A 25,785-nucleotide genomic window follows, 5' to 3' on the forward strand; every position below is an offset into this window, starting at 1 on the left:
TGGGGACTAGAGAAGCACTGGGCAGCAGTAACCTTTCCAGAAGTCATCTTGGAACAGGGAGAAAGATGTGGAAGGATGCAGTATCTTGCACATTTGAATATGGATGTGTTTTTTGGATGCATCTGAGTTGGTACCCAAGATTCCTGTAAATGCCACCGCTAGATATCATCAGGGGAGACAGAGAGGGGCCAGCGCCCAGAGAAGGCTGGTCTGTCCCAGGCTGGCAGGAGCCCTTCCTGTGCCCACGGGAGCCCCCTGGTGCCAAGGGCACTACCAGAATCAGGGCTCTCAGGCCCTGGGTGAGCACCCCACCTCTTAACCAGCAGGCCCCCCACGAAAGACGGCACTATTTAATTAGCCATCTCTGATTAACCAAACTTGGCATTCGGCTCCTCTTGCCCTCATCTTTCCCAGCTCCGAATCAATGGCTTTGATATGCTAATTAGGGAGTAATTTAATTTCAAAAGGCCGCAATTAACAAGGGTGTTGTGGACATGCTGTAGTTAAGCGGAGTAATCTAATTTGCATTAGTAACAAGCAGGGACTAATTAGAAGCTTAATTAGACACTTAGATGGCTCTTATGTTTACTTTCTTAATGAGATGGAGTGGGCTCTTTGGTTCTCTTTTTTTTCTTTTTTCTTTTCTTATTGTTAATTCTTTCTTTTGGTCATGGTACTCGGAAGGAGTGTAGAGGGAGGCCACCTTGCTAGGGCCTGGTGGAAGCATTTTGGGGTTAGAGCCAGTGAAAAGTGCGCTGGGGCTGGGGCATGGTGATGGTGGTGAAGAAAGGTTCAGATTCCTGGGAAATTCCAATGACCGCCCTCTGGGCTTTGCCACTTTTAGATGGAATTCCAGGGAAGAGCTCTGGTTTGGGAGTCAGAAGAGCTGTAGGGTTTCAATTTGGCTCAACCTCCTAGCAGCCAAGAAACCTTGAAACATCACTAAACTTCCTCAAAGTGTGGTTCCTTCATCTGTCAGAGTGAGTGCCAGGTTGTGTGTGACAGGATATGGGAAAGAACTTTCAAGGACTCTGTGAGTGGAATAGTTGTTACTAAAATATATTCACAAACTGTGTGCCTAGGCTTCACTTACTGAAGACTCAGCTCAGAAGTCACCTCCTACATGAAGCCTTCCCAGAGCCTCCTACTCCCTCTAGGCATCCATTGCTATACTGAACATAACACTGGTAAAGTTGTGTGTTGTTTGTCCATTCTCAACCCTGGCTGCACTTGAAATTTAGAATACTTTAAAAATTATCCATGACTAGATCTGACTCCCCAGAGAATCCAATTAAACTGATCCCAGGTAGAGCCTAGGTGGGGCTTCCCAGGTGGCACTAGTGGTAAAGAACCCGCCTGCCCATACAGGAGACGTAAGAGACACGAGTTCGATCCCTGGGTCAGGAAGATCCCTTGGAGGAGGGCATGGCAACCCACTGCAGTATTCTTGCCTGGAGAATCCCATGGACAGTAGAGCCTGGCGGGCTACAGTCCATAGGGTTGCAAAGAGTTGGACATGACTGAAGCGACTTAGCACACAGAGCATATGTAGGGATATTTTTTAATGCTTGTGTTTGCCTGTGTCTCTCTTTTTGCGCCAAACTATAACCCCCCTCCCCTCAACAAGGGCAGTGTTTTGTTCACTTCTGTGTGCCCAAATGCCAGTACCCTCTGTGCCCAGCATCATTCAGACAACTCTGTGACCACTAAAAACTGCTGATTAAAATATTTGATGTCATGTGGAAATGGTTATGATAGTAAGTGGTGAGTGGGAAAACAAAAATTCAAACCACGTACAGATTATGAACCCAAGCTCACGTTTTAGAAGTTTATATGCCCAAATAGAGAGAAAATGGACAAGACTGAAAGGGGTGGGGCCCCAAAGTCTAGCTCTCCGACTGGTAGACTTACAAGTACTATTCATTTATTTCCTCTTCACATGTTTCTACCAAGATGTCCTGCTTTTATGATTAGAAGATAAAGTTATTTGAAACTTGGGGGAGAACCTAGAACAGAGAACCCCGGGATGGCAGCTCACCTTCCATATCAGAGGTTGCTGCAGGCTTTTAAGAGGCACATCCTTATCCTGGCGTGTGCACTAGTTCCCTGGGCTTGGAAATTTTGTGCTAAGAAGAGGCCTCGAATGATCCCTGAAGTTGGACACCAGATAGTTCCCAGTGTGTTGTTCAGGGAGACTCTTAGGCTGAAGTGAGAATCTTAGCAGGGAGCCCAGGGCGCCAGACTCTGACCCACACAAGAGCATCCCACAGTCCACGGAGGGCCCTGGAGACGGATTGAGCTTTTTTCTGGAGCTCCGATGGCCCCCTCTGCCTGAGGAGAGACACTGCCCGGGCTGATCAGAGCGCCAAGCGGTCATGGGGCTCGCATCACCCTGCCCTGCTTTGGGGACCCGATTGGGAGCTCCAGAGACATTCTAACCCTTGGGTCCTGTCTCACTTTCCTCAAGTGCTGAGGAGAGTGAAAATGGACAAGCCTGGAATGGGTGGGGCCCCAGCATCAGGGCCAGGATGAAGGGATGGCATCTGGACTTGCTGGGTCCCCACAACAATAGTAAGTAGCCTTCTCTGACACCTTCAGGCAGCAATACCGCGGCAGCCCTGTAAGGAAGGGTTACTGTATTAGCTTCATGTGACAAATAAAGAAACCAAGGCTCAGATGGTGACCTCCCTGCTCATGTTCTAATTACAGAGCTAATAAGAGACCAGAGCAGGGTCAGCAGGTAGGATGTCCAATGAGGGGCCAGGAGGAAAGGCCCAGGCCCCCAGGGCTCCTGCTGGAGCCCTCCTCTCACCTGGTGACAAGAAGCCAGTGGGCCTTTGGGGCTTGAGCTGAATGGGCAAGGGGATCCCCGGGCCTTGTGATGACAGATTGGGAAGTATCCTTCGGGTGCTTGAAATGCCAGTGCTCATTGTTCTGAAGAGCCCTCTGCTTTACGTCCCTTGACACAAGTGAGATCTGATAGCAAGACAGCTAGAGGAGGAGGAAAAGAAAGAGAAGGGAGGAAGTAAAAGGCAGCCCCATGCTCTGTTCCATGTGGTACCTGCTTATGTGTGGCTTTTTTTTTTTTTTTGCTTTGTTACACTTTAATTATGACAACCTATCTTTGAAAGGTTTTTTTTTTTTTTGATGTGAACTATTTTTAAAGTCTTTTTTTGAACTTATTACAACATTGCTTCTGTTTTACGTTTTGTGTTTTTGGACATGAAGCATGTGGGATCTAAGTCCCTCAACCAGGGATTGAACCCGCACCGTCTGCTTTGGAAGGTGAAGTCTGAACCCCTGGACCACCAGGGACATCCCATGTCTTCTTATATAATCCAGAAATGTATCCATTTCAAAGACTTTTTGCTCTGAAGGAAGTCTGAAACCAGTGACTGCTCTTGTAAAAGTAGAGCTTCTGCAGATGGTGTTCCCCCTGCATTCAGTGTACACTTTGCCTGTCCGATACCTGCTTATTCTTCATTTCTAAGTATAGATGCCAGTTCTTAAAAAGAAGCCTTCTCTGTCCCTCCATATAAATCGAGTCCTTCATTTGTTCCCTGTACTCATATGTATAGAATTTATTTTATTTGAGCTTATCTACATGTGTCCTTATTTAACATCTGCCTCACCTTGCGAGGACATTAGTTCCAGGAGTGCAAGGCCTACCTAGGTCAGCACACACACAGCCTGGCACGTGGGGAGGTGCTTAAATATTTGTTGAACCAATGAATGGATGAAGGGTCGTTGCTGGTGAAATATTCTCCTGGGCAGCATCAGAAGAAAGAGAAGAATGACTTCGTTTGTGGCCAAAACTTCACACTACTGGCTAAACTTTCAAAAAGACAAATGCCAAATTTATCCAGGAAAAAAGGGAGGTAAAATTGTACCTCCGTTATTACCAGTTGCCCTGAAAACACCCAGGACACCTACACTGGCTTGTTTGAGTTTTGTAAGCCATTTGGGGGCCAGGACCAAGTTTCAGTATCTGTAGATAGGTCCTCACTCAGTGCTTGGCTTAACTGGGCACGAAATCTACGTTGAATGAACAAACGGTCTTGGAGGTAGATCACATCGTTTTGGCCACCAGGAAGCTCATAACTGAAGCCAGTGCTTGTGGTTGGAGCCCTGCTGTTGCCTTGGACAGGCCGAATCAGCATCACCTAGGAACTTTTAAGAAATGAATTCTCAGGGCACTCCAGACCTAAAATCGGAAGCTCTAGGCCCGGGGCCCACTAATCTGTATTTTTACAAGCACCCCACGGCGATTCTGATGCACTGAAGTTTGAGATCCTGTGGCTTAAGGTCTTGGCCCGTTTATTCTCCCTTGTACTACCCCGTGGTATTGTATTTTAAGTAGCTTTGTCTTTTATTGCAGTCTGCTTCCCAGTCTGTATTGGAAGTTGATAGGGGTATATACGTTGTAAATAGATAGCTACATCTAGTCCAATTTCCCCCATCATCCTACAGAGAAGAAAAGGGAAGAACTTGCCTCAAGTTAAACTGCAAACTGGTGACAGAGGTGGGGCTAGAAGCCAGCTTCCCAACTTCTAGTCTCAGGCTTTGAACTGCCCCCCTGACTAGATTCTAGGTTTCCCAGGGGCTGGAACCGGTGTCTGCTATTTCAAATCACCACCACTGCTCTGGGTACAGGTAACCTGTGGTCACACCCCCGCCAGCCGGGCCCGCCTGTGAGCTGGGGGTGCGCCCCTTCTCCGGCTGCGCGCGTGCACTGCCGGACGCGCGGCCCCGAGCGAGAGCGCGCTGGGTGCTGCCCCGCCCCTTCCCTCGCTCCCTCCCTCCCTTGCGGGTAAACTCCGGGCATCCATCAGTCTGTTAATTGCACTAATTAGAGATCGCGGAGGTGTTAATTGGAAAACCCTGGTATTGTGCCTGTTTGGGGAAGAAAACGTCAATAAAAATTAATTGATGAGTTGGCAGGGGGGGCGGCGCGGGTTCGCGGCGAGGCATAGGGTGTCATGGCAATCGCTCAGATTAAGCGATTGTTAATTAAAAAGCTACGGTAATTAATACTCCGTACACCATATGGGCCCGCGGAAAAGGCACAAAAGGTTTCTCCGCGTGTGGGGCTCCCGATTCCTTTTCCTCTCCCCCACGAAAGCACCCTAACCTTTGGGGTCCTCCCTTTGGCCCCAAGGCGGGTGGAACTCGTCACTTCCGGCCAGGGAGGGGACAGAGGCGGACCCGGGCGCGTGCGGAGCCGGTCTGTGCGGCGAGCCCGCGTCCTTCGAAGGGCCAGGAGCCTCAGGGGAGGTGGGAGAGCCCCCGGCGGCCCCGAAGACGCCCCCAGAGAGGAAGAGGCGGTTGCGGCTTTGACCCTGCTTCCTTCCTTCCTTCCTTCCTTAACTGGCCAGAGGCTCTCGGGTGCGCTGGCTCCCCAGGGGAACCCTGAGAGACCTGAACCCAGGACCTGCCCAAGGGTAGGACCAGCACCCTACAGGGAAATCCTGTAGCACAGGGGATGACTCCGCGCTGCCCCCAGCTTGCGGCTGTTCAGGGAAGGCTGAGGTGGCCATGACCAAATCAATTTTAGTGAGTCCTAGAAAGCTCTTGTTCCTTCTCCTTACGTGTCCATTTGAAGGAAGAAAAAGCAACCAGTGACTGGCCCAAGGTCACCCAGCTGGCCCTTGAAACCAGATGGTCTCCTTCCCAGAGCGCCTCTTGGCTCCTGCAGGTGGTCAGTCAGTAGCTCTTTGCTGAGGACAGGGGTGCCCAGGGCTGGAGCTGACTTGGCAGGGGACGAGTGTGTGGAAAGAGGCAGAGGGGCGGGAATGAATGGAGGAGGAGGCTCTTGGAGGGGCCCCCTCAGTACCACAGCAGGCAGCCCAGGTCTCCATTTGGGAAAAGGACAGCTGTGATTCAGGTGGACCCTCCGTGTCTCTCGGCTGCCGCTAAAACTTGGTGGTTTCTTATCCAGACTGACTGGGGAGTTTTACTCCTGGAGCAAGTCCGAAGAGAACTTCAGGACCAACTCGCCATGCAGAGACAAGGAAAGAGAGGCCCGGAGGAGGAAGGGAAAGGATTCACAGCTGCTTGTGACTGAGCTCAGGCGCCCTGACACTCAGGCCCCTATCTCCTCTAGCCAGAGTCCAGGTTCCCATGGACACTGGCTTTCTCCCCCATCCTTATGGGAACCAGGCTCTGATATCAAGGCCTGCCTCCAACACCCCACCCCCGCCACCCCACCCCTACCTGGCTGGGCCCCAGGCACCCAGAACCTGCTCACCCACAGTGCAGGGAACACCCCAATGCTGTTACATCACCCAGCGGAGAGACAAGCATGAGACTGCCTGCTGCCCGTGTGCTTCCCCTTGGGAGGGCAGGTGTCTCGGGGCAGAGGTGAGGGTGTGGAGATTCCTGGGAGCACCCACCTGCAGGTTTGGGTGCGTGCTGGTGGGTGGGCAGGAGCCTGGAAGGAGTTGAAGGCCCCGGGGAGGGGGTAGAGTAGCACGCCACGTGGGAATTAATGCCATTCATACACCCTGCGGAAATGACTTTTCAAATGCATATAATCTCAAGCATGCAAATGAGAGGCTTGCTTCACCCTGTTTAATATGAATGATCGGCCCTTGAATAGCTATTATTACACGCCACATTGCAGCAATTATGTTGTTCACTGGGTGTCGCTCTATATCCCCCCCCAATAAAAAAAGAAAAGAAAAGGACACTTCTGTTTGCATCCTCCTTCCTTTTTTCTCCCTTTTTCCAAACTTGCTGTCTGATCAACTTTATGGTGTGTGTGAGTGTGGGAAGGGGGGCACTCTCTCTTACCCCAAGGAAGAAACTGCTGGATTCTCTCTCCTTTCTCCTGCGCGCGCGCACACACGCACACACACACACGCACACACACACACACGCACACACACACGCACACACACACGCACACACACACACACCCACCCCCACCCCGCTGAGGCTCTGGTCTTTGTCCCCAGGAGCCCAGGAGTTCTCAGATCTCAGGGCAGCTAGACTTGGAATCAGGGCCAGGGTGAGGCCGAGGGAGAGGGGAGTGGCCCTGCTGTCTCCCCCTCCCCCTCGGGTAGCCGGGGGCCCAGGCCTGAGTGCAAGAAGGTGCTTTGTAGGCTGCTGGGGGGGGGGATCGGAGTGGGTGGTTGTGGGGAGGGGGCTGGAGCCCTGTGCTCTGGTGGGTGGAGGATGGTGTCCACCCCATCCATCATTTGGCAGCCACTGGCCCCCGGGCTGACACGGCCATTAAGGCCTGAGACTGAGTGCTCAATCTCTTCCAAACCGTCACCCTCAACCTTGCCCTTGCCCCTGGCCCAACTCCTCTCAGAACCCAGGATTGGGAGCCGCGGCTGGGGGGAGGGGGAGGTTGTAAAAATTCCTTGGGAACACGCAGAGAAAAAGGGACACTCCAGCAGCACAGGGTCACCCAGGAGGCTGCACAGGTCATCGCGAGAGCGAGTGTGATGTGGCACATGTGGACTAGTGGCCTCCCCATGGGGCCTCAGCGGTGCTCTGTCCCCCCAGTTCCCCCTATACCCTCACTGTCCTTCCCATTCTGCTGACAGTGGGGACAAAAACAGCAAGGGGCTCAGTAGGGTGACGGGAAGGAACTCTTCCAGAGTGAAAGAGAATTTGGGAGCTGCCTCCTTGGAGAAGAAACTAAGGCAATCCGTCTCTTTTCAGCCATTGGTCTATCAAGGCCTTCCACACCCGTTTATTGGGTCAGGGAATCCATGTGTCTGTGGGGTTAGCAGAGGCCAAAAGGGAATCAAGAAGGGGAGGAAAGATCACCGACTGGCTTCCACCCCTTGGTCGCTGTGTGATCTGGGCCAAGTCTCTGACCTCTCCGAGCCCAGGGCCTTCACCCTTACAAATAGAGTTCAGGTGAAGAGGGACCAGTCGTCGCTGGCCCTTACTCTGCAGGTGGTTTGTGTGTGCTGTTTTATTTACTCCTCACCGCACTCTGAGGCTGGAGAAATTCCTTCTACAAAGAAACTGAGGTTTAGGGAGTTTAAGACTCCTGTCAGAGATCAGTAGTAGATACCAACTGTGTCTTGTTGGCTGAAATCAGTGTTCCTCTCAAGGAACCATGGCTTTGCCGATAGCTGGAGACCCCAGCCTTTGAGAACAGCTCTGCCCACTGAAGCCTCCCATCTGCTTCAGCCTGTGTAACAGGTGTCTGAGATTGTGCAGCCTCCATGAGATGCAGAAGGAACCGCAGGCCCCCTCCTCGCTGGCCTTGACCATCCCAGTCATACCTTCTTCTCCTTCTGAGCATGTTTTTGCCACTGTTTAAGAGGCAGTTTGGGGAGGTAGGGGAAGAAGACACAGGATTCAGGCCTTGGCCCAGCCTTGGGTAAATCTCCTGACGCTCTGGACCCTCGGTTTCTCATCTGTAAAATCAGGACGAAAGGAACGGTCTCCCACAATTCTTGGGAGAAGGGGTCCGGGTGCCTGTGGAGACAGTAAACACTGAGAATCAGCTTTGGGCCAGGTGCTGGGCTGAGGGCCTTAGAATGGAAGGTCAGGGATGTCGGACCACCGGCTGCCCCCGTTCCCTGGGGCACAGCTCCAGGCCCAGCTGAGGGGCTGGCACCCCGTAGTGGGTGCTGGGCAGACGGTGGCTGCTTTTACTGTGTCCGGGAAAGGAGACCCTACCCTTGGGGAGCTCCCGGCCTGGGGGTAAATAAACACAAGGGCCATCACAGGTGTTGAGGGGAGGCAATATGGTGGCTCCCGGTGAATACCTCACCTGCTTTTAAGCCCTTGCAGACCCCTGCCCATCCTGACTCTGCCTTACACACTAGCCTGGAGGGAGAGGCCTGAACTGGTTTGGGGGTGGGGCATCGCCCCCTCGAGGAAATATGGGGCAATGGGGGCGCCTCAGCTATAGTCTGGAGCTGCCCTCCCCTGGGCCTGGGGGGAGGGTGACATTAGGAGAGTCTGCGCCCCAACAGGGGTCCCAGGGTCGGCCTCCAGGAAGTTGAGAGGGAGAAGCCGCCCCAGGACTCGGTGGGGTTGTGTTGTTTGGGGACGGGGGTGTTGGGGGGGCATCCCTTGCTGGCCTGCCCTGCCCGTCCAGCCTTCGCGCCTCAGCCCCTCCCCCACCTCTCTCCTCCATCTCCAGGTCCCGCTAGAGCGACATGATGGTGGAATCCGCCTCGGAGACAATCAGGTCAGCTCCGTCTGGTCAAAACGGCGTGGGCAGCCTCTCCGGGCAGGCCGATGGCGGCGGCGGCGGCAGTAGCGGCAGCGGGGCTGCGGGCCCTGCCGCAGGCAGTGCGGGCAGGGACTCGGCCGTGGGCGCAGACAGCAACGGCGAGATGAGCCCTGCGGAGCTCCTGCACTTACAGCAGCAACAGGTAGGAGCCGGCACGCCTCCCCAGCCACCTGGGAAGGATGCTGGACCCCTGCTCCTACATCCCGGCTCCCCGGGGGCCTCTGCTCCCAGCCTTGCTGCCTTACCTTAACCTTCTTGAGAAGGTCCAGCCAGCAGGGAACCCCCACCTCCCTCTAGTGATCACTAAGGCCAGGGGAGAGCAGCCCTTCCAGAAAGGGTGGTGTGGCTGGGGGCTCTGAGATCTCTGAGCTTAGGCTCAGAAATGCCCACAAGGGCAGACAGATGTCTGGGCAGCAGGCTTGAGGGGGGTGCATCTTGGGCAGGCGGGCACCTGGGCTCTCCTCCTGCACTCTGGCTAAGTTAACAAACAGGGTTGAGGGGAGGGAGACCCGGCTTTGGGTGTGTGCTCTTTGGCTAAGGGGGCTCAGCACACATTGGTATCTTTACTTTGTTTGTATTGTAATGCATTCCCCACCTGCACCTCTGCCTCGGGCCCCTGATCCAAGCTGTGAGTCAACTCACAGGCGCCAGGGGTCAGTGCACCTGGGAGAAGTTCAAGAGTAGCAGGCAGAGGCAAGCCTCCATTTTTAGTGCCCGTACTGGGAACCTCTGTCTGTATTCTCCTCCCTCTTCCCCTTCATCATTCCCACTCTAAACTGCGTAGTTCAGGAGTCCAAGACCAGCTTCTCTGAGGATCAAGAGGCCTTAGGGTGGGGAGCCTGGTTGGGTTATGACAGAGCAGGGGCCCCAGTTCCCGGCCCCACCCGGGAAAAAGGGAAAATCATGCTTGACAAGTTCAGGAGAACCGGCCGAGCCAGCCCTGGCCTTGGGATGCTCCTTCTCTTATTTGACTTTGCTTCTCAAATCACTGCTGGTGGCATTACCCCTGGGGGGCTCTGTCGGGAATGCAGAAAAGTCGGGTCCTGCACATACCTCCCTGCCTATCCCCCTCCCTGCCCTGTGTGCACAGGTGTGTGTACCCATATCACCCTCTTGCTCTCTCTCAGGTTTGCCCTGGGGCTCCTTCTCCCACTTCATAGCCCCTAAGGGGCCCTTTCCCACCACACTTGAAGCCAGAGGTCAGATTGGAAGCAGCACTGTCAGAAGGCCGACCCTAGAGCTAGTCAGCCAGGACTGACACAGGAAATGAACAAACTCAGGTTCCGTCCCCACCTCTCCTTCCCAGCAGTCCATCTGGGCCAGTCCTGGGCTTCCCTGAGCCTTGGCCTCTGGGCGCTTGAAGCACGGGGACTGTTAGGATCAGATGCAATTTGGGTGTGAAATCCTTCCCCCCAGTGACTGATCCATATGGGTGTGAACAGAATTGAGGACTTTAAAAATCCCTTCCTCTTGCAAACAGTGGAAACTTGAGCAGAAAGGGCCTGTCTCCTTTCTCCAGGGAGATGGTCCTTGGGAGTTCGCTGGCATCTCCCAAGCTTGCCTAAGCAGGTTCCCTGGGGAAGAGACCCACAGAGTCTGTACCATCTATAGGGGACAGAAGGTCAAAGGGCAGAACCCTACCCTTTATCAAAACAAAAGCAAAACACACCAGACCAGAGATCGCCAAGGCCACCCATTCTGTAGGGATGAAAACTTCTCCTCTCGCACCTCTAGGCAGACAGAGCTATGAAAATTTGTGAAAGTGGAGGGAAGGCTAGGGGGAAAGTTTCTTTTAAAAAATTATTTAGAGAAGTGTGAGCACCAGTGAGCAGGATAAGCGGGGAGAGGTGTGGGGTGGGGAGAGTCGGGACTGTCTGTACTGATCAGGTTTCTGTGTTCTGCGTTGCACTCAGGCCGTGTTTTACCATCTATATTCCACATTCCAGTTATCCCTGTTTGTTTTGGTGAATATCCCAAAGTCCTGGAAAATCCTATATCTGTTTCACAAATAAACTGGGGTGGAGATTTGGAGGCAGGCGGAGGGAGGGCTGGTTTATCCATTTGCGCTCACTACGGGCGTAGTGCCTAGAGCCAAGGGAAATATTTGAGACTTAAAAAAGGTTTTCTTGGCTCCAAACTATGAAAAGAACCCTGCAAAATTAAAATTACAAAATTGTCAATTAAAAGGAAACAGTCTGTGGGCCATCCTTCTGTGCCTCCAGTATATGAGTGAAGCTTTGCAGTGGTGGGGGGAGAGCTTCAGGGTAATGATTTCTGGTTACCCCCTCCCCCCAACAAATGTTTCTGACTCTTTGTGGGGAGAGTGAATGGAGGAAGAGGGCTGGGCCCAGCAAGTGCCTGCTCCCTCTCAACCCCAATCAGGAAGTCCTTGGAGGACAAACAAATCCAGTGCCTCTGTTTGATGCTTTGGGTCTTTAATCCCCTCACCTTCTCAGGGAAGTTTGTGTTGTTGTTATTCCCACATCACAGATAAGGAGGCAACCAGAGGCAGCAGTGACTTGTCTAGGTGCCAGGGAATGGCTAGATCTCGGTTCTCCTGGCTCCTAGGGTCTCCTGGCTCCTAGTGTTTCTTCAAGCAGGGCTCAGCTCCTACCACACTTTGCAGTCCCGGAGGCAGCAAGGCCTGGCGCCTACTAGGTGCTAAATAAACCACTGTTGGTGAGTGAATGAGAGCTCTCCACTCTCAGGCTAAAAGCGCTCTTAAAACAAACCAACAAAAAGCAGCACTGGCCGCCGGCTCTAAGTGGCCACTCCAGAGGTTGTGAGTGGGTCTGCGGGCGGTGCCCTGGTCCCTCCTCCTCGTGCCCCCGTGGCTCCTCTTCCTCTGTCCGTCTGTCCATCTGTCAGTTGGTCCCTGCCCCTCTGCTCTGGATAAACAAGCCCTGGAAATGCAGTCTTGGCCTTTGGGAGTAATGAGTTGACAAAGGAGAGAGAGATAAACAGGGCGAGTCAGAAGTCAGGCTGGTGACAGGACTTTAGGCTGAAACAAACAGTGCTGAAGAGGGCAGCCACGTCACTCTGGAACAAGAGCAGGCGCCTGTTTCCATGCAACAGCAGGCCGAGAGCTTGTTTAAACAGAGGCGGCCAGGGGGTGGGGTGTGGGGGGGCAGGGCTGGGCTGCCCGGCCCTGTCTGACTGGAGAGAGGGTCCCTGTCTGGTCTGGCTGCCCCAGTCCAGCAGCCAAGGCCCCAGCTTCCTGCTCCCTCTTCCCAGCCCCCTTTTCAGTGAGTGACGGAGCCACACTGCCTCCACTCTGTCCTTGGGGCTTTCACCTGGTCTCCAGTCTCCTGGAGAATCTCCCCTGAGAAGGAGGCAGGGGAAGGACTGTTGGCCTTGGAGTGCGCATTCACTCAGCAAACATGCATGGAACCTCATTTTGCACCCAGCACCCTGCTGGCCCACCGCTGGGGTTGGTGATCCTCTTAGAGATGCCTTGAACCCAACAGGCGTGCCAGCTGCCCATCAACCCCTGCCTTCCTTCACCAAGCCAAAGTCTCCTTTGGCCCATATTTCCCTTCTAGGATGGCATTTTTTCTTTGAAGGTTGCCCTTGCATTTTCTCCTAATCTGACTTCACCTCTCTGAAAACGTTCCTGATGTGTAGGGTTTTCCCTGGGGTCTCCACAAATATCCTTTGGGCTCTCCGATGGGGGCGCAGCCAGGGCTGGGAGAAGTGTGTGGCAGCTCTGGGGAAGTGAGGTGGAGGGCCTGGGGAGGTTTCAGGGGCCAGGCTGGATGCTCGCTGGACTTGGGGCCAGGCGGGCGGCGGGTGGGGCGGGGGTGTTGGCGGGCAGCGGGCAAAGCGGCTGGGCTGAAAGGCGTCTGGGGCCTCCAGAGCCGCCACTCCTATTGTCCTCTGGTTGCGGGGTGACAGGTCAGCAAGGGTCACGGGAGGGTTGCTTAGCTCTGGGAACTCCCACTGCAGTTGCTGTGGCAACCGGGGCCAAATCCCACCCTGTTCACATCCTGTGAGGAGATTCAGAATGGCTGGGGGGCTCTGCACATTAATGGGCTTTTACCTCAGCCCCCTCCATAGAGACGGGGGTGGGCAGTGTCAGGGAGTTGGGGGAAGGAAGAATGAAAGAGATTTTCCTTTCCCTCCCCCACCTGGCTCTCATGGCCCCAGCTCCTCGGGGGGGTGGGGTGGAAAAGGGGGGGTCTTCGGCGGTGAATTAGCACAGACACCTCACACGTGCTGTCAGCAGTTGCCTTTCGTCTGCAGGTCTGGGGCCCATTTCTTCAAGTCTTCGCTCCCTCCCCAGATCCTGTTCTTTCATCTCGGGTCCCACACCCTCCAGACTCCCCTTCCCTGTAGAAGGAGTCCTTTCCCAGGAGGTGCTGGGGGCCCTGAAGGGAGAGTCAGGGCCCACACTCCTCAGAGGGGAGACTCAGAAAGTTCACGCGGCGGGGGGGGGGGGGGGAGGTCCCAGACTTGCCAACAGCTGCGGGGAGTGTTAGAAACTCCCTCCGTCCCTCCTGCCTGCGAACAGGGGGCAAGTGGGAGGTGGGGCCAGGTAGTAAGGTGAGGGGCAGGGTCCTGAGACGGCAGAACTCCCCTTCTCATACCCCTCCTGGGTGACTAAGCCAAAGGCCCCCCCTGTTTTGTGTGTCTGCCTCCTAGTCCGACAGGAAAGGAAGTTTCCCTAAGAGGGGAGAGAAAGGTAGGGGAGGGGTGTCCCCAGGCCCCTGCTTCCTCAGGACTAGGAAGGAGCCTTGCCCACTGTACCCCCAGGCTTCCCTTCTGCTGTGGAATTCTGAGACCTCCCTCTTCCCACCCCCACCTCCCCCGCCTCTTTCATCTCCCTTTTATACCCGAGTTCTTGTCCTTACTGATAAGGAGTTTGGGGACAGTGGGGAGAATTGAGGGGCAAGCAGGTGAATGCTTCCTCTTCTAAGGGTGAAGGGCTGAAGCCAGGTGGGCACTTCCCAGGACCCCCTCTCAGTGGGTCAGCTAGGTGTTCTCCTGCGGGAGCCCCAGTGGGAGTCGGTGGGGAGGGAACTGCATGCCCCGCACAGCCCCCACTCCAAACCCCACTCTTAGGGCCCCTGCGGGGTGGGGGTGGCTGGGTTCACGGCGGCCCTGAACCCAGACCTGGGAGCAGACCCGCTTCCAAAGAACTCCAGTTACTGGGACGTGTCTGGGAGGGGAAAAGCCACCACCCTGCAACCCCCAGCCCACAGTGCTTCAGTTCCTTCCAGATGCCACTGTTGGACCTTCCTCGGGAGCTGGCTTTGTCCCTGAGGGGCTGCACCCGTGCCGCTGGGGCAAGAACGGAGGGGAGGGCCGGCCTCTAGGGAGGACCTTGCCCTCCTGGGCCCTGGTGGGTTCCTTTGTTAATTGTCTTCCTTGGAGGGGTCGCATTCTCAACACATTTGTCGGGGAAGGGGTCCTGAAACTGGGCTGTGTGTCTCCCACCCACGTGGGCCTGCCTGTATCTGTGCGTTGCTGGTTTTCATTTTAATGGTTCTAATTTGAGAATGTGCCGATGTCGTTTTTACGAGGTTGGTGTAAAAAAAATTTACAGCCTTCCCCAAAAAGCTTTTTTTTTTTTTCCAAGGGAAAAAGGTGTAGAATCACTTCGGGGGTTTTATGGTCTCCTATCCCCCATCCTCCTTGCCCCCCCTTCTCTGCGTAATTTCATTTTTATGTCTCTTTGCTGAAGGACAAAGCCTGGCTGGTGGAGAGCCTGGATCTCCGCAGGTCAGCACCCTTGGTGGTTGGGACCCCTGACCTCTGACCCTTCTCCCTGTCCCCCTTCCCTCCACACTCTGGTCCCAGAGGACTTGTATTTCAAGGGGTAGACAGAGGTTTCCTGTACAGGTCAACAAGTACTTATTAGGTACCTACTGTTTACTAGCAGTAGGTTAGGTATCTGCTCTCAGAGATTGTATCCATTCTTGCTTAAAATTCTCCAAAAATTTTTCCTCAAATATAGAATGCAATAAAAAACCAGCATCCCTGTGATCTGGCTGCTGCTCATTCCTGAGACTTCCTCAGAAGCTTGGCCACACTGGCCTTTTTGGTTCATAACTCTCCAGCCTTAGGCCCGCTTCTGGACTCCTGTACCAGCTCTTTCCAGTCGTATATCCCTCCCCTGAGAGAGTAGCCCCCTCATCCTCAATGTGTCCTCGGAGGGGTCCTCCCTGGCTGTACGACCTAAGTAACCATCCTGCCGTCCTGCATGACGTGGCCACCATCTCACAGCTCGCTTCACTGTGTTGTAGCGTCTGTCTCATTCTATTAGGATGTGAGCCCGGTTAAAGCAAACACACCGTGTCCCCAGTGTCTAGGACAGTGTGAGTGCCCCGCGGGACTTCATAAATACTCCCTGAATTATGGATAAAGGAATCAAAAGTCGTATTCCAGGGGGACAGGTGATCAGGTGATGAGCCTTTCAGGTTTGGGGTGGGCTGGCCCCCTAAACACCCTTCCAGGGCCACTTCCTCTAAATCTAGCCAGCTGTCAGTTGAAGCTATCCAGACAGTTGAGATCCCAATTTTGCCAAAATTAGCTAGATGCAAACAAATGTTTCAGTTTTGTTTATTTTGGCTGCTCTTCACCACCATTGGAATTAAACCAGAGTTTTAATTCCTGGGGGTCCTCCACCCTGCCTGCCCACCTCCTGGCCGCTCTTCCCTGTTCAGAGCCCGTGTCGGGCCCAGGGGATTCAGGTTCTGCTTCAGCTGCTGTGTGACTCTGGGCACTTCACTGCCTGTCTCTGAATTTCCATTTCCTAATAGATAAAGTGAACTACATCAGTGTTTTGCAGATATTTTTGCTGAAATCTGTCATAAGAAATACCTTTTGTTTGGAGCAGCAGCACATAGTTTCATGAAACAATGCTTATGTTTACCTATTAACTCTAATATTTTTCATATGTGTGTGTATTTTTTCCTTTTTTTTTGACCTTCTCAATTGATACTGTATGACCCACCATTAGATCATGGCCAGGCCAGCAATTTGGAAAACACCAGACGAGATAACCCTCTAACCCTCCAGCTCACCAGGTCTGTGATCTGTGTGATTCTTCTCCTCTGTTCTCAAAGTTCAGTCCTTCAAGCTTGTCTTCCTGAGCACCATGTCCTCACACACATGCACCCGCACACACACGCAGCAAGGCTGGGACTCCAACACAGACCTGGAATCCTCCAGCTTGGAGAAAGAACTGGTAAACAGCCCTGCACCTGACCTCCGCACAGAGGTCACTGGTCCTTCCCTGAATTTTCCCAGACAGAAAATGAGGGTGTGGTCTCATCCTGTAGATGAGAGACCCTTCTGCCCCAAGACTTGTTTTTCTTTTCCTAGCAGCTCGCTGCTGCCCTCCAAGCACTAGCTTCATTCCCCTCCATCCCCACCACCCTCCCTGGGTGCCATCCGTTATAAACCATTTGTTCCTAATTGTGGAGATCCTGCTAATGACTTCTGAATGGGCAGTGGGGGGAGGAGAGTTTGGCTTCATTAGAGAGACTGAGTTCTTAGGCTTGAGGGGGAGTGGGTGTGGGCGTAGATGGAAGAGGGGTTGGTTCATGAGTCCTCCTGGTGGCAGTGGGCTAATGATCAGGAGTTGCCTGGGAAGGTGAAAGATTAGTAATCACCACCACAGGAGTCCATCCAGGACCTGCTGGGTGCCACACAGTGCTGAGTAGTCCATGTACACTCTCCCACGTATTCTTCACAACAAACCTCTGAGCTGACTGCAGGGTTACTCCCATTTTACAGAGGAAGAAACGGAGGCTCAGAGCAGGACTTCGCCAAGGTCACTCAGTAGATGGTGGAGCCAGCATTTAGATCCAGATCCCTTTTACCAGGGTTCAGGCACTGAAAGGACCAGTGCTGCCTCCTTGAGAGGAAAACTAGACCTCACTTCCCAAACCACAGAGCTGGGCATTTGGTTTTCAGTCTGAGGGGTGGAGGGAGAGGGAAAATAAGCTTGAAAAGGCCAAATGGTTCCCAATTTCCTATTACTCCCTGAGCTCTCCATGCCTTCTCCCTGGTGGGATTTTTTTTTTTTGGCTGTACCACGTGGCTTGTGAGATCTTAGTCCCCAGTCCAGGAATCAAACCCTTGCCCCCCTGCAGTGGAAACAGAGCCTTAACCATTGGACCTCCAGGGAATTTCTGACCCTGATGGGATCCTAAATGCCTCTTTCCACCAAAAGCTGTATCTGGGTATCTCTGGCCTGCAGGGAGGGGAAACTGAGCCTACTTTCCTCCCGGGGAGATTCTTTTTTTGGTCTTTTCCCCTCGTTTCATCCAGCTGTATCTCCCCTTCACATCTAGACAGCTGCAAGCTCCCAAGACTTGGGGAAGGCACATTTGTAGACCTCACCAGACTGTGCATGAGATCACAGTGGTCCCTCCATGAGGTCAAGGAGGGCTGGGCAGTTGGAGGTGTCTGAACTCCACTTCCTAGCTATGGGACCTTGGGCCCCAATTTCCTTGTCTGTCAAATGAAGCAAGTGACACCTGCCCTGTCTAGCTCGAGGTTGGGAAGCTTCACCTAAATGTAGAAGTGCTTTGAAAACTGCCAGGTACTGTTCACATGCTGGCTCCTAAACTCTGTGTCAGCCTGGGCCTGCCTTCCCTGTTCAGCCTAGACTCAAGTGCATTTCACAAGGGTGTCTGCCGGGTGCTGGTGGCTGGGGCAGGAACCCACAGATCCATTTAACAATGTCTCTGTTTTCAAGGAGGCCTGGTCGTCATCAGCGGAGAAAGTGGGGCTGCATCTGTCAAGGTTGGGGGGGGGGTGTCATTTCCCATGTGTCTCAGAGGTGAGCACGCCCTAGCTGAGGCAGGCAGGGTAGACTTATCCCTGTAGTGCCAGGGTGGTGACTGTGCGTCGGATGGGGCTTTAGAAAGTCTCAGACCTACCTGATCCCAGGGGTGACCACCCTGTTGGGGAGGACTTCCTGGGCCAAAGGGCCTCTCCTGGCCCACCCTTCCTCCTCCTAGAGCAGCACCCGGATGGGGGTGAGGATGAAGCAGCATCATAGTGCACTAAGCATATATGACCAGGACATCTGGGGAGGGGAGCTTGGGCCCCAAGCCCCTGTCTACCCATCACCCACCCCTGGGCAGCTGTAGGTGGAACCAGGTCCCTCATTGGGTCAGGTGTTTGGGCTGGGCTGTAAACAAACGCCATGAAATGAGCATGTGCTGCCCTCTGTGGCCTCCCCCATCTTCTCTGTCACTCCCCCCCAACTCTTCTCCAAGCCAGTAACGAGGCAAGTGGCCATGAACATGAATGAATGAGTGAAGGATGAATGAATGAAGTGCCTGGAGGAACAGACCCCATAGGCTCTCCGGCCCCTCTGCCTACTTACCCCCAACACAACTTAATTTTCTGTCCCTGGAAGTGGTTTCAAGGTCCCCAGACTCGCTGGCCATTTCTGTCGTCTGTGGGGTGGGAGTCACTGTGCTGGAACACCCTTCGCCCTTCTCCCTTCACCCTCCTGGTGCAGTCCTGGTGAGCCTGCCCTTCCAGACTCCAGTCAGCGCTGCCACCACCTCTGGGCTCCGGCACCCACTGCGGCTTCAGTCTCCCATGTCTCATCACAGCCCTGGGACAGGGCCATGTTCTGCTTCTCTTGTTTCCCCAGCACCTAGCACAGTCCCGGGCAGACTGGAAACCGGAAGGAGTGTGTGGGGAAGGCTGGGAGGTCAGAGGAGGCGACACGCTGGCCAGGCCTAGGGTCTCACTTGGTCCCCTGTCACCTGGCCTAACAGAAGGAAAGCTCAGAGTGGTAGGAGTAGGGGGAGTAGGGGGAGGTGCGGTGATGAGGGCCTGCCACAGGGAGGTCTCACAGGAATGAAATTGTAAGGCCCTGTCAGTTTTTCCCTGTAAGTCTTACAATTTCATGCTCCAGGGGCCCACAAAGTAGGAGAGTGGGAAGTGAATTCAGCCCCCAGGCCACTCCCCCTGCCAGGAGACTGCTCAGCACCCCCCCCCCACCAACTTCCCCTGGAAATCCTTCCCATGTTGCTCCTCTGTTCCTACCAGAGATCTGGGGTGCATCCTCCCCCCACTCTGACTGGCGTCCCTTCTGGGTCACCTAGGCTGCCAGCTCCTGACCCCTGACCTTTCTATCCCATCTCTACCTTTGGAGGACATAGAGCATCTGTCTAGCTTGTGTCACTAGACCTGGGGGGGGTCCCTAAAAATGAGGCACATAGAAGCAGAGCCCCTTCCTGCTGACAACCCGGCCACTTCCCTTCCTCTCCCCACCCCACACCTCCTCCCACAGCCTCTCGGAGCCCTTGACTCAGGTCAGATTTCTACTTTCTGATGTGTGTCTTGAAGAGAAGCACCCCTGGGCCACTTCTCCAGGTTGAGGTCTGCAGAAAGAAGGGCGTGGGGGAGGTCTAGGATCTGAAGCGCTGGTGAGGGCCACGCTAATCTGGACCCCAGTTCTTCCCAGGGACACATTCCCATAGATAACACCAGGGTGTGTTTAGATGCTGTCCTAAGGTGAACTAGATTTAAGCCTCCGGGAGGCTCAGCTGTTCAATGAAAGGGCTGTGAAGGGGGTGTGCCTTTACGCTTGGTACACAGTGGGCTCCCTCAGTGTTTGCAGTGGGGGGTGGGGGGGTGAGGGGGTATGCATGCATCCATGCCCCCTCTTCCAGAGCCGCCTTGCGGGTGCTCAGCTTGCAGTGGGCATGGGAGTGGAAGTCCACGTGAGGATAGACAAGGGTTTGTGTGGGCAGATGTGCAAGGGGGCCACAGGTGGATTCATTTAATAGGTGTGCTGGGGAGAGGCTGGAGGAGGTGAGAAAGAGAAAGGCGGAGGGATTCAGAAGGGAAAGTAGCAGATCCTGAGAATGCCAGCTGTGTGCCAAGCACTGGTCCTTTAACAACCCCATCCCCCACGTGTTTTGGAGATGGGTGGTGGCCCAGGTTTGCAGAGCAAGAGGTCTAGATGCGAGGAGGGGGGATAACTTGCCCACGATCACACCACGGGGGTGGGGGGGGGGTTGGCACAGCTGGGCTTCACACCCAGGTCTGCCTGATGCCAGAGCCTGCTGTCCATGACCTAGACACGACCACTCGGGGCCCCCAGGAGGTCTTCAAGGAACCTGGGGACAGACAGATTTTTTGCTTCTGAAATGTGGATTCAAAACTAGTCCTGTACCCCTGCCTCTGCACCCCCTACTGACCTAGAGTGGGAAGGGGTGTGGGTGAGGGGCAGGGATGGAGGGCTTGGCAGACCTTACAGAGAACTTCCTGGGCCTTCCCTTCCTATCAGACCTCTCCTACCCAACCTCCCACTGCCCATCTGCCCACCTCCCGTACCCACTGACTGGCCAGAGATGCTCCTCCTGCAAACTCCATGCACTTCCTGTTCCCATGATCCCATGATCCCACCACCTCAGAGTCCAGTCAGAGCCACCCTGGCCTCACTGATAGTTCACACTCCCTTCAGGATTTAGTTAAATTCCCCGAGTGCCATGATGTCCCGGGCCCAGAGCCCCCTGGACTCGTAAAGCCATGCAGTGCTCAGACCCTGAGATCCTACCCTCATCCACCGAACTGTGTGCTCTGACTTCAAGTGAATGCTATTCCTATGAGCCCTCAGACTGACCATCTAGTGAGACAGATGGCCTGGGAGCCAGGCTTCTTGGCCTCAAATCCTAGCTCTGATGCTTCTAAGTTATGATCTTGGGCATATTACTTAACTTCCAGGAGACTCAGTTTTCTTATCTGCAAAATGGGTCTGATAATCCCTACCTCACACCTTCCTAGGAGAGGATCAAATGAGATCGTTACTGTAAAGTACCTGACACATAGGTAGTAGATACTCGACAAATAATTTCTGTTGTTAATGTTGATACTTTCTCCTGGGTCATTGTTTGACCACCCACCCTTCCGTTTGCTCCCCCATTGACACATGTGTGCTATGTACTCGGTCATGTCCAACTTTTTGGGTCCCCATGGACTGCCCTCCAGGCCCTCCTGTCCATGGAATTTTCCAGGCAATACTGGAAAATACTGGAGTAGGTTACCATTTCCTACTCCAGGGGATCTTCACCATCCAGGGATTGAACCCATGTTTCCTGCATTGGCAGGCGGATTCTTAACCACTGCCCCCATTGAGTCCCAACAGTAGGGGTTCCAGAGTGAGCCCCTACAGGCTCTGATCCCGAAAGCCTGGTAGCTTCTCTCAGTGACTCCTACCTTTATCCACAAGCCCGGGCAGACCCCGTTGACCCTCTCACTCATTCTCACGACTTTCCACGTGAACCTGACCTCCTCCCCTTCATTCTCTCCAAATGTCCCTTAGAGCCGCTGGAGCACTGATGCGCCCCTGTCTTGCAGGCTCTCCAAGTGGCCCGGCAGTTCCTGCTGCAGCAGGCCTCGGGCCTCAGCTCCCCAGGGAACAACGACAGCAAGCCGTCGGCCTCTGCTGTGCAGGTGAGGAGGACACTGGCCGGACTGGGCTGGGCACCGAGGGAGGGAAGGACCCGCTGGAGAATTGCTCTGGCCCATCCCCAGTGCCAGAGAGCAGGCAGCTTCCCAGCGGGAGCCACAGTCACTGCTGGGTGGGTGGAGAAACGCCACCCTCCCATCTGCACCTGACCACCAGGCCTCCCCCCACCGCTCCAAGCCGAGTCGGCTCAGGGTCTGAGTCTGACTCAGCCCTCCTCGTCTGCACCTCTCTGCCCACCGCCTCTGGTCTCTCCCCAGCACTTCTGGGTCACTCAGCCTGTCCCTCTTCCCTCCTCTCCCCAGCTCTCTCACTTGCTGAAGCCACCGCGCCCGGTCCTCCCCCTACCTCGTCTCTCACTCACCAACCCTCTGTCTCCCCATGTTTCCTGTCTCTTGATGTCTCTCTGTCTCTTTTGTTTTCCTTTGCACAATCTGCCCTTTTTTTCCCCCTCTCCCTTCCCCCCAGTGTGCTGGCCCATCTGGCCCGCTGGGGGAGGGGAGATGGGGTGCGGGGCGGGGGTAAGCCAGGCCTTCTGTTTACCTTTTGTGTCACAAAGAACTTGGGAGAATTGCAGTCTGAGTCGGGTGGGTCACAGCTCCGCGGGAAGCCTGCTCCCCTCCCCGTCGCCCGGCCCAGCCGCCAAGCTTCCAAGCTTCCTCGCTCTCCCCTCCCCTCTTTGCAGGGAGCGGGGGTGGCGCTCCGAATTGGGGAGAGGATTAAGCTGGGCTTTGAAAGGAAGTTTATCTAAGGGAGGAAGGGTGAGCAAAGCTGGAGCCTTGGGGGGGTGGGGTGCTGAGGGAAGGAAGGGGGGACGAGAAGGGCAGGGCAGGGATGGGGTACTGGGTGCCTGGACAAGGACCCAGGCCTGGGTTTTGTCCTGGGGCTCTGAACGCAGATCTGTGTTTTATGTAAGTGTGGTCAAGAAGTTAAAGGTGCCGGACAGTGGCCCTCTTCTAAAAGCCTCCAATCCAATGAGACATCTCTCAGGGGGAGGAGCTGGGCACAGAGGGGTAGTGGCCTGGGCGGGGCAGGGGAGGACAGAATCCGGAGAGCTAATGGGAATGAGGTATAAGGTTCTCATGTCTTCCTGTAGTGTCAAGACTGGGTCTGTTTGAATTAGGGAACGCACCCCCCCACATCTGCCTGCAATGCAAGAGACCTGGGTTCAATCCCTGGGTCAGGAAGATCCCCTGGAGAAGAGAATGGCTACCCAGTCCAGTATTCTTGCCTGGAGAATCCCATGGATAAAGGAGCCTCATGGGCTCTAATCCATGGGATTGCAAAGAGTTGGACACAACTAAGTGACTAACACTTTCACTCCCCACCCCCCCCCCATGTATTCCTTGGGTCTGAAGTGGCCCTCGGGCTACTGTGCTGAGTCTGTTCTGAGTTTTCTACCCTAGGCCCAGCCTACTGCTTTTAGAATAGCTTGCATTCTCAGTCATGTCCGACTCTTTGCTACCCCATGGACTATAGCCCGCCAGGCTCCTCTGTCCAAGGGATTTTTCAAGCAAGAATACTGGAGTGGGTTGCCATTTCCTCCTCCAGGGGATCTTCCCAACTCAGAGATCTGAACCCAGGTCTCCTGTGGCTCCTGCATTGGCAAGTGGAGTCTTTACCACTGTGCCACCTGGGAAGCCCTGGGTCTAGCCAATACCACCTTCTAAAATCAGGGAGGAGTCAGCTGGGAAACGGTTGGAATGTTCCCCAATCCAGAGAGGGTCTGTTGACCCAGTGAGAGGAAGGAGCTGGATGGTAGTTGGAAGGACCGAGGTCAGGCATCAAGAAGGATTTTGTGGCTGAGTATGAGGGGTAGGATCTGAAATACTTGAGAAAAGAAGGGATGCTGTGGAATCCTCCTCAGGAAACCACCCGCACTGCCAACAATGAGAGAGGTCACTCAACAAACACTTACTGAGTACTTCCTAAACTGACAACATTTGCATAGTGCTTACCATGGGGCAGACACTAGGTGGTTTACAAATATCATCCCATTTTATCTTCACCATCCTAGGAGATAGATGCTGTTACTAGCTCCATTTTGCAGATGAAGCCGCTCAGGCCCAGAGAGGTTAAGAAACATGATCAAAGACACACAGCTAACAAGGGGCCAAGCCAGGATTTGAACCCAAAGAATTAGCTCCAGAACACACACTTTTCTGCCTACATTGTGACGTTGTCATGTGCTTAGCACAGTAGTGAACCACAGTCCCGGTACAGAGGCCTGGCTCGATGGTTCTCTAGGCTGCGGGAGATGGGGGTTCTTAGGGCCATGTCTGAACTTCTCCAGGAGCCTGGAGTCTCAGCCGATGATTCTCCTCCTCCAACCCTGGACACCCTCCTTGCCTCTCCTCCCTATGCTCAGGTTCAATTTTCAAGGAAGTGGGGCTTCTGACCCCAAGTGAGGTCCAGGGCCTGGAAACAGCTTTTCTGTGATCTCACGGCTGGTGAGAGGACCCGGGATAGTGCATTGTGTCGATCTGGAGTTTGAATGAAGTGGGTCAGGCAGCTCAGTGGCAGCCCCTTTCCCAGTAGTCCCCAACTCAAGGCAGGATCGCCTGCCCACTCACCTCCCAGCTGTGTTCACCGCCCCTCTCTCTCAGAGCCAGCTTCACAAGAGTTTCTAAAGCCAGGTTAGGTCTCAAGCTCCAGCCTGGAGATTGCCTGGTTTGGGCCTGGGCCCCAGGCAGGGAGATTCACTCACAGAAGGCAGTACAGGTGGCTAGGAGTTTGTTCAGAAGGGTGGTTAGGGCAGCCCCTTAGCTAAGCCAGCCTCTGTCTCATCTTCTCAGCCCCCTTGCCATTCCTTGAAGTTCTTCTTGGTGACTCACCACGATCTTTCTTGCTGCAGCTCCAGCCAGGACTGAGGACTACTTTCTGGTTATTCTCAAGGGTTATTTTCAACCTTGGCCTAGTCTCCCCACTCACCCATTTAAAAGAGGTTGAGTTTGGGTCCTTGATTCTGGCACCAAATTGTATCCATTTCAGCCTCCAAATGAGCTTCTTCTGTGTCAGGTGCCATCTCTGCTTCTCCCAGCCCAGCATACTATATACATGGTGGTTGGAGGGCTCTGAGCCTAGGCAGGGTTGCTGAGGGAGGGGCTGGAGGCAGCTGGCGGCATTTTGCCCGGGGCTCACACTGCCAGGGCTTTTGTAAGCAGTTAGCTGCCCTGGCTGCCCTCCAGATGGTGACTCACGGGCCTCGCCAAGCTGACTCGCTGACGGTGCCCATCCTGACACATCCCAGCCTGGTGAGGGGGTCACAGGGGACACCAGGGGAGCTCCAGCTCAGTTCTCAGAACCCCCAAGGGGCGGGAAGGGAAGGGATGGGTTCAGGTGGTCTAGGAGATCCACAGGCAGCAGCCACCTCACTGACCTTTCTTGACCCTGTTGGGCCACCTTGGAGACGAGTACACACAAGGTAATCCATCCAGATTGCTGCAGCCACCTCTCCAGCCAGCTGCTCGGCCAGTTGGCAGGAACAGCAGAGGCTGGGGAGGCCTTCCAAGGTCATCTCTTCCATTCCCCTGCCTCCAAGTAGGAAAGCCCCAAGGAAGGAAATGCCGCATCCTTTCCTGCAGGCCACTTGCAGTGACTCACAGCCCTGATGCCTGGAAAGACCTCCCGGGTGTCTGGGCTCAGTGTTCCTGGCCGGAGTCCTGGCCATCTGCTCTAGGTCAGTCCTCACAGCCATGAGCTTGGGAGGGCCAGAACTTTTGTCTCAGGTGACCCTTACCGTGTAATGTCCCTGGGGCCCAAGTGCTGGGGTGCACTTGTGGAGGAGTAGGGGAACAGAGGGAAAATGGAAAATCCAGAGGGCTTTCAAAAGTAATTGTCTTGACGTCTGTGTAGAGTTTCATGACACACAAATAACTTCCACTTGCCCCTTTTCCCATTGTCCTTCTAGGCCTCAGTTTTCTCATCTATAAAATGATGACCATGATGGTGCCCTCTTCCCAGAGTTGCTGTGAAAATTCAGGGAGATGATGCACGTACAGGGCTTAGCTTGGTACATTATCAGTTGCCAACAACTTCCTCTTGAGTAGTCCTGTGAAGCAGGGAGGGCAGGCCTGCCAGACCCCAGTTAGCGGATGCAGAAAGGGAAGCTTAAGGGATTTCAAAGGACAGT

The 25,785-nt window shown here is 54.3% G+C and overlaps 1 protein-coding gene and 1 long non-coding RNA gene across 16 annotated transcripts in view; one reads left to right on the forward strand and one right to left on the reverse strand.

Annotated features, from left to right (window-relative positions):
* Positions 1–25,785, forward strand: part of FOXP4 (forkhead box P4) — a 50,917-nt gene that overhangs the window by 8,269 nt on the left and 16,863 nt on the right. For 7 of the 15 annotated variants that reach the window (XM_081518560.1, XM_081518563.1, XM_081518566.1 and 4 more), the window contains exons 2-3: positions 9,116–9,350; positions 21,545–21,640. In XM_081518560.1, the coding sequence (XP_081374686.1) occupies positions 9,132–9,350; positions 21,545–21,640 (315 nt within the window). In that variant the 5' untranslated portion in view covers positions 9,116–9,131. Of the gene's footprint in view, positions 1–9,115; positions 9,351–17,607; positions 17,760–21,509; positions 21,641–22,338; positions 22,415–25,785 lie in introns of those variants that run through there. The other 8 variants (XM_081518568.1, XM_081518572.1, XM_081518574.1 and 5 more) reach the window with 4 other exon arrangements.
* LOC145516847 (uncharacterized) lies at positions 15,756–17,516 on the reverse strand. Its single transcript, XR_014061811.1, has 2 exons — positions 16,234–17,516; positions 15,756–15,962 (listed from the first exon to the last, which is right to left on the reverse strand). It is a non-coding gene; the product is annotated as an uncharacterized LOC145516847 (long non-coding RNA).

This window comes from Giraffa tippelskirchi, chromosome 8, assembly GCF_054371585.1.
Source record: "Giraffa tippelskirchi isolate mGirTip1 chromosome 8, T2T-mGirTip1v1.2.pri, whole genome shotgun sequence".
Lineage (NCBI taxonomy): Eukaryota > Metazoa > Chordata > Mammalia > Artiodactyla > Giraffidae > Giraffa > Giraffa tippelskirchi.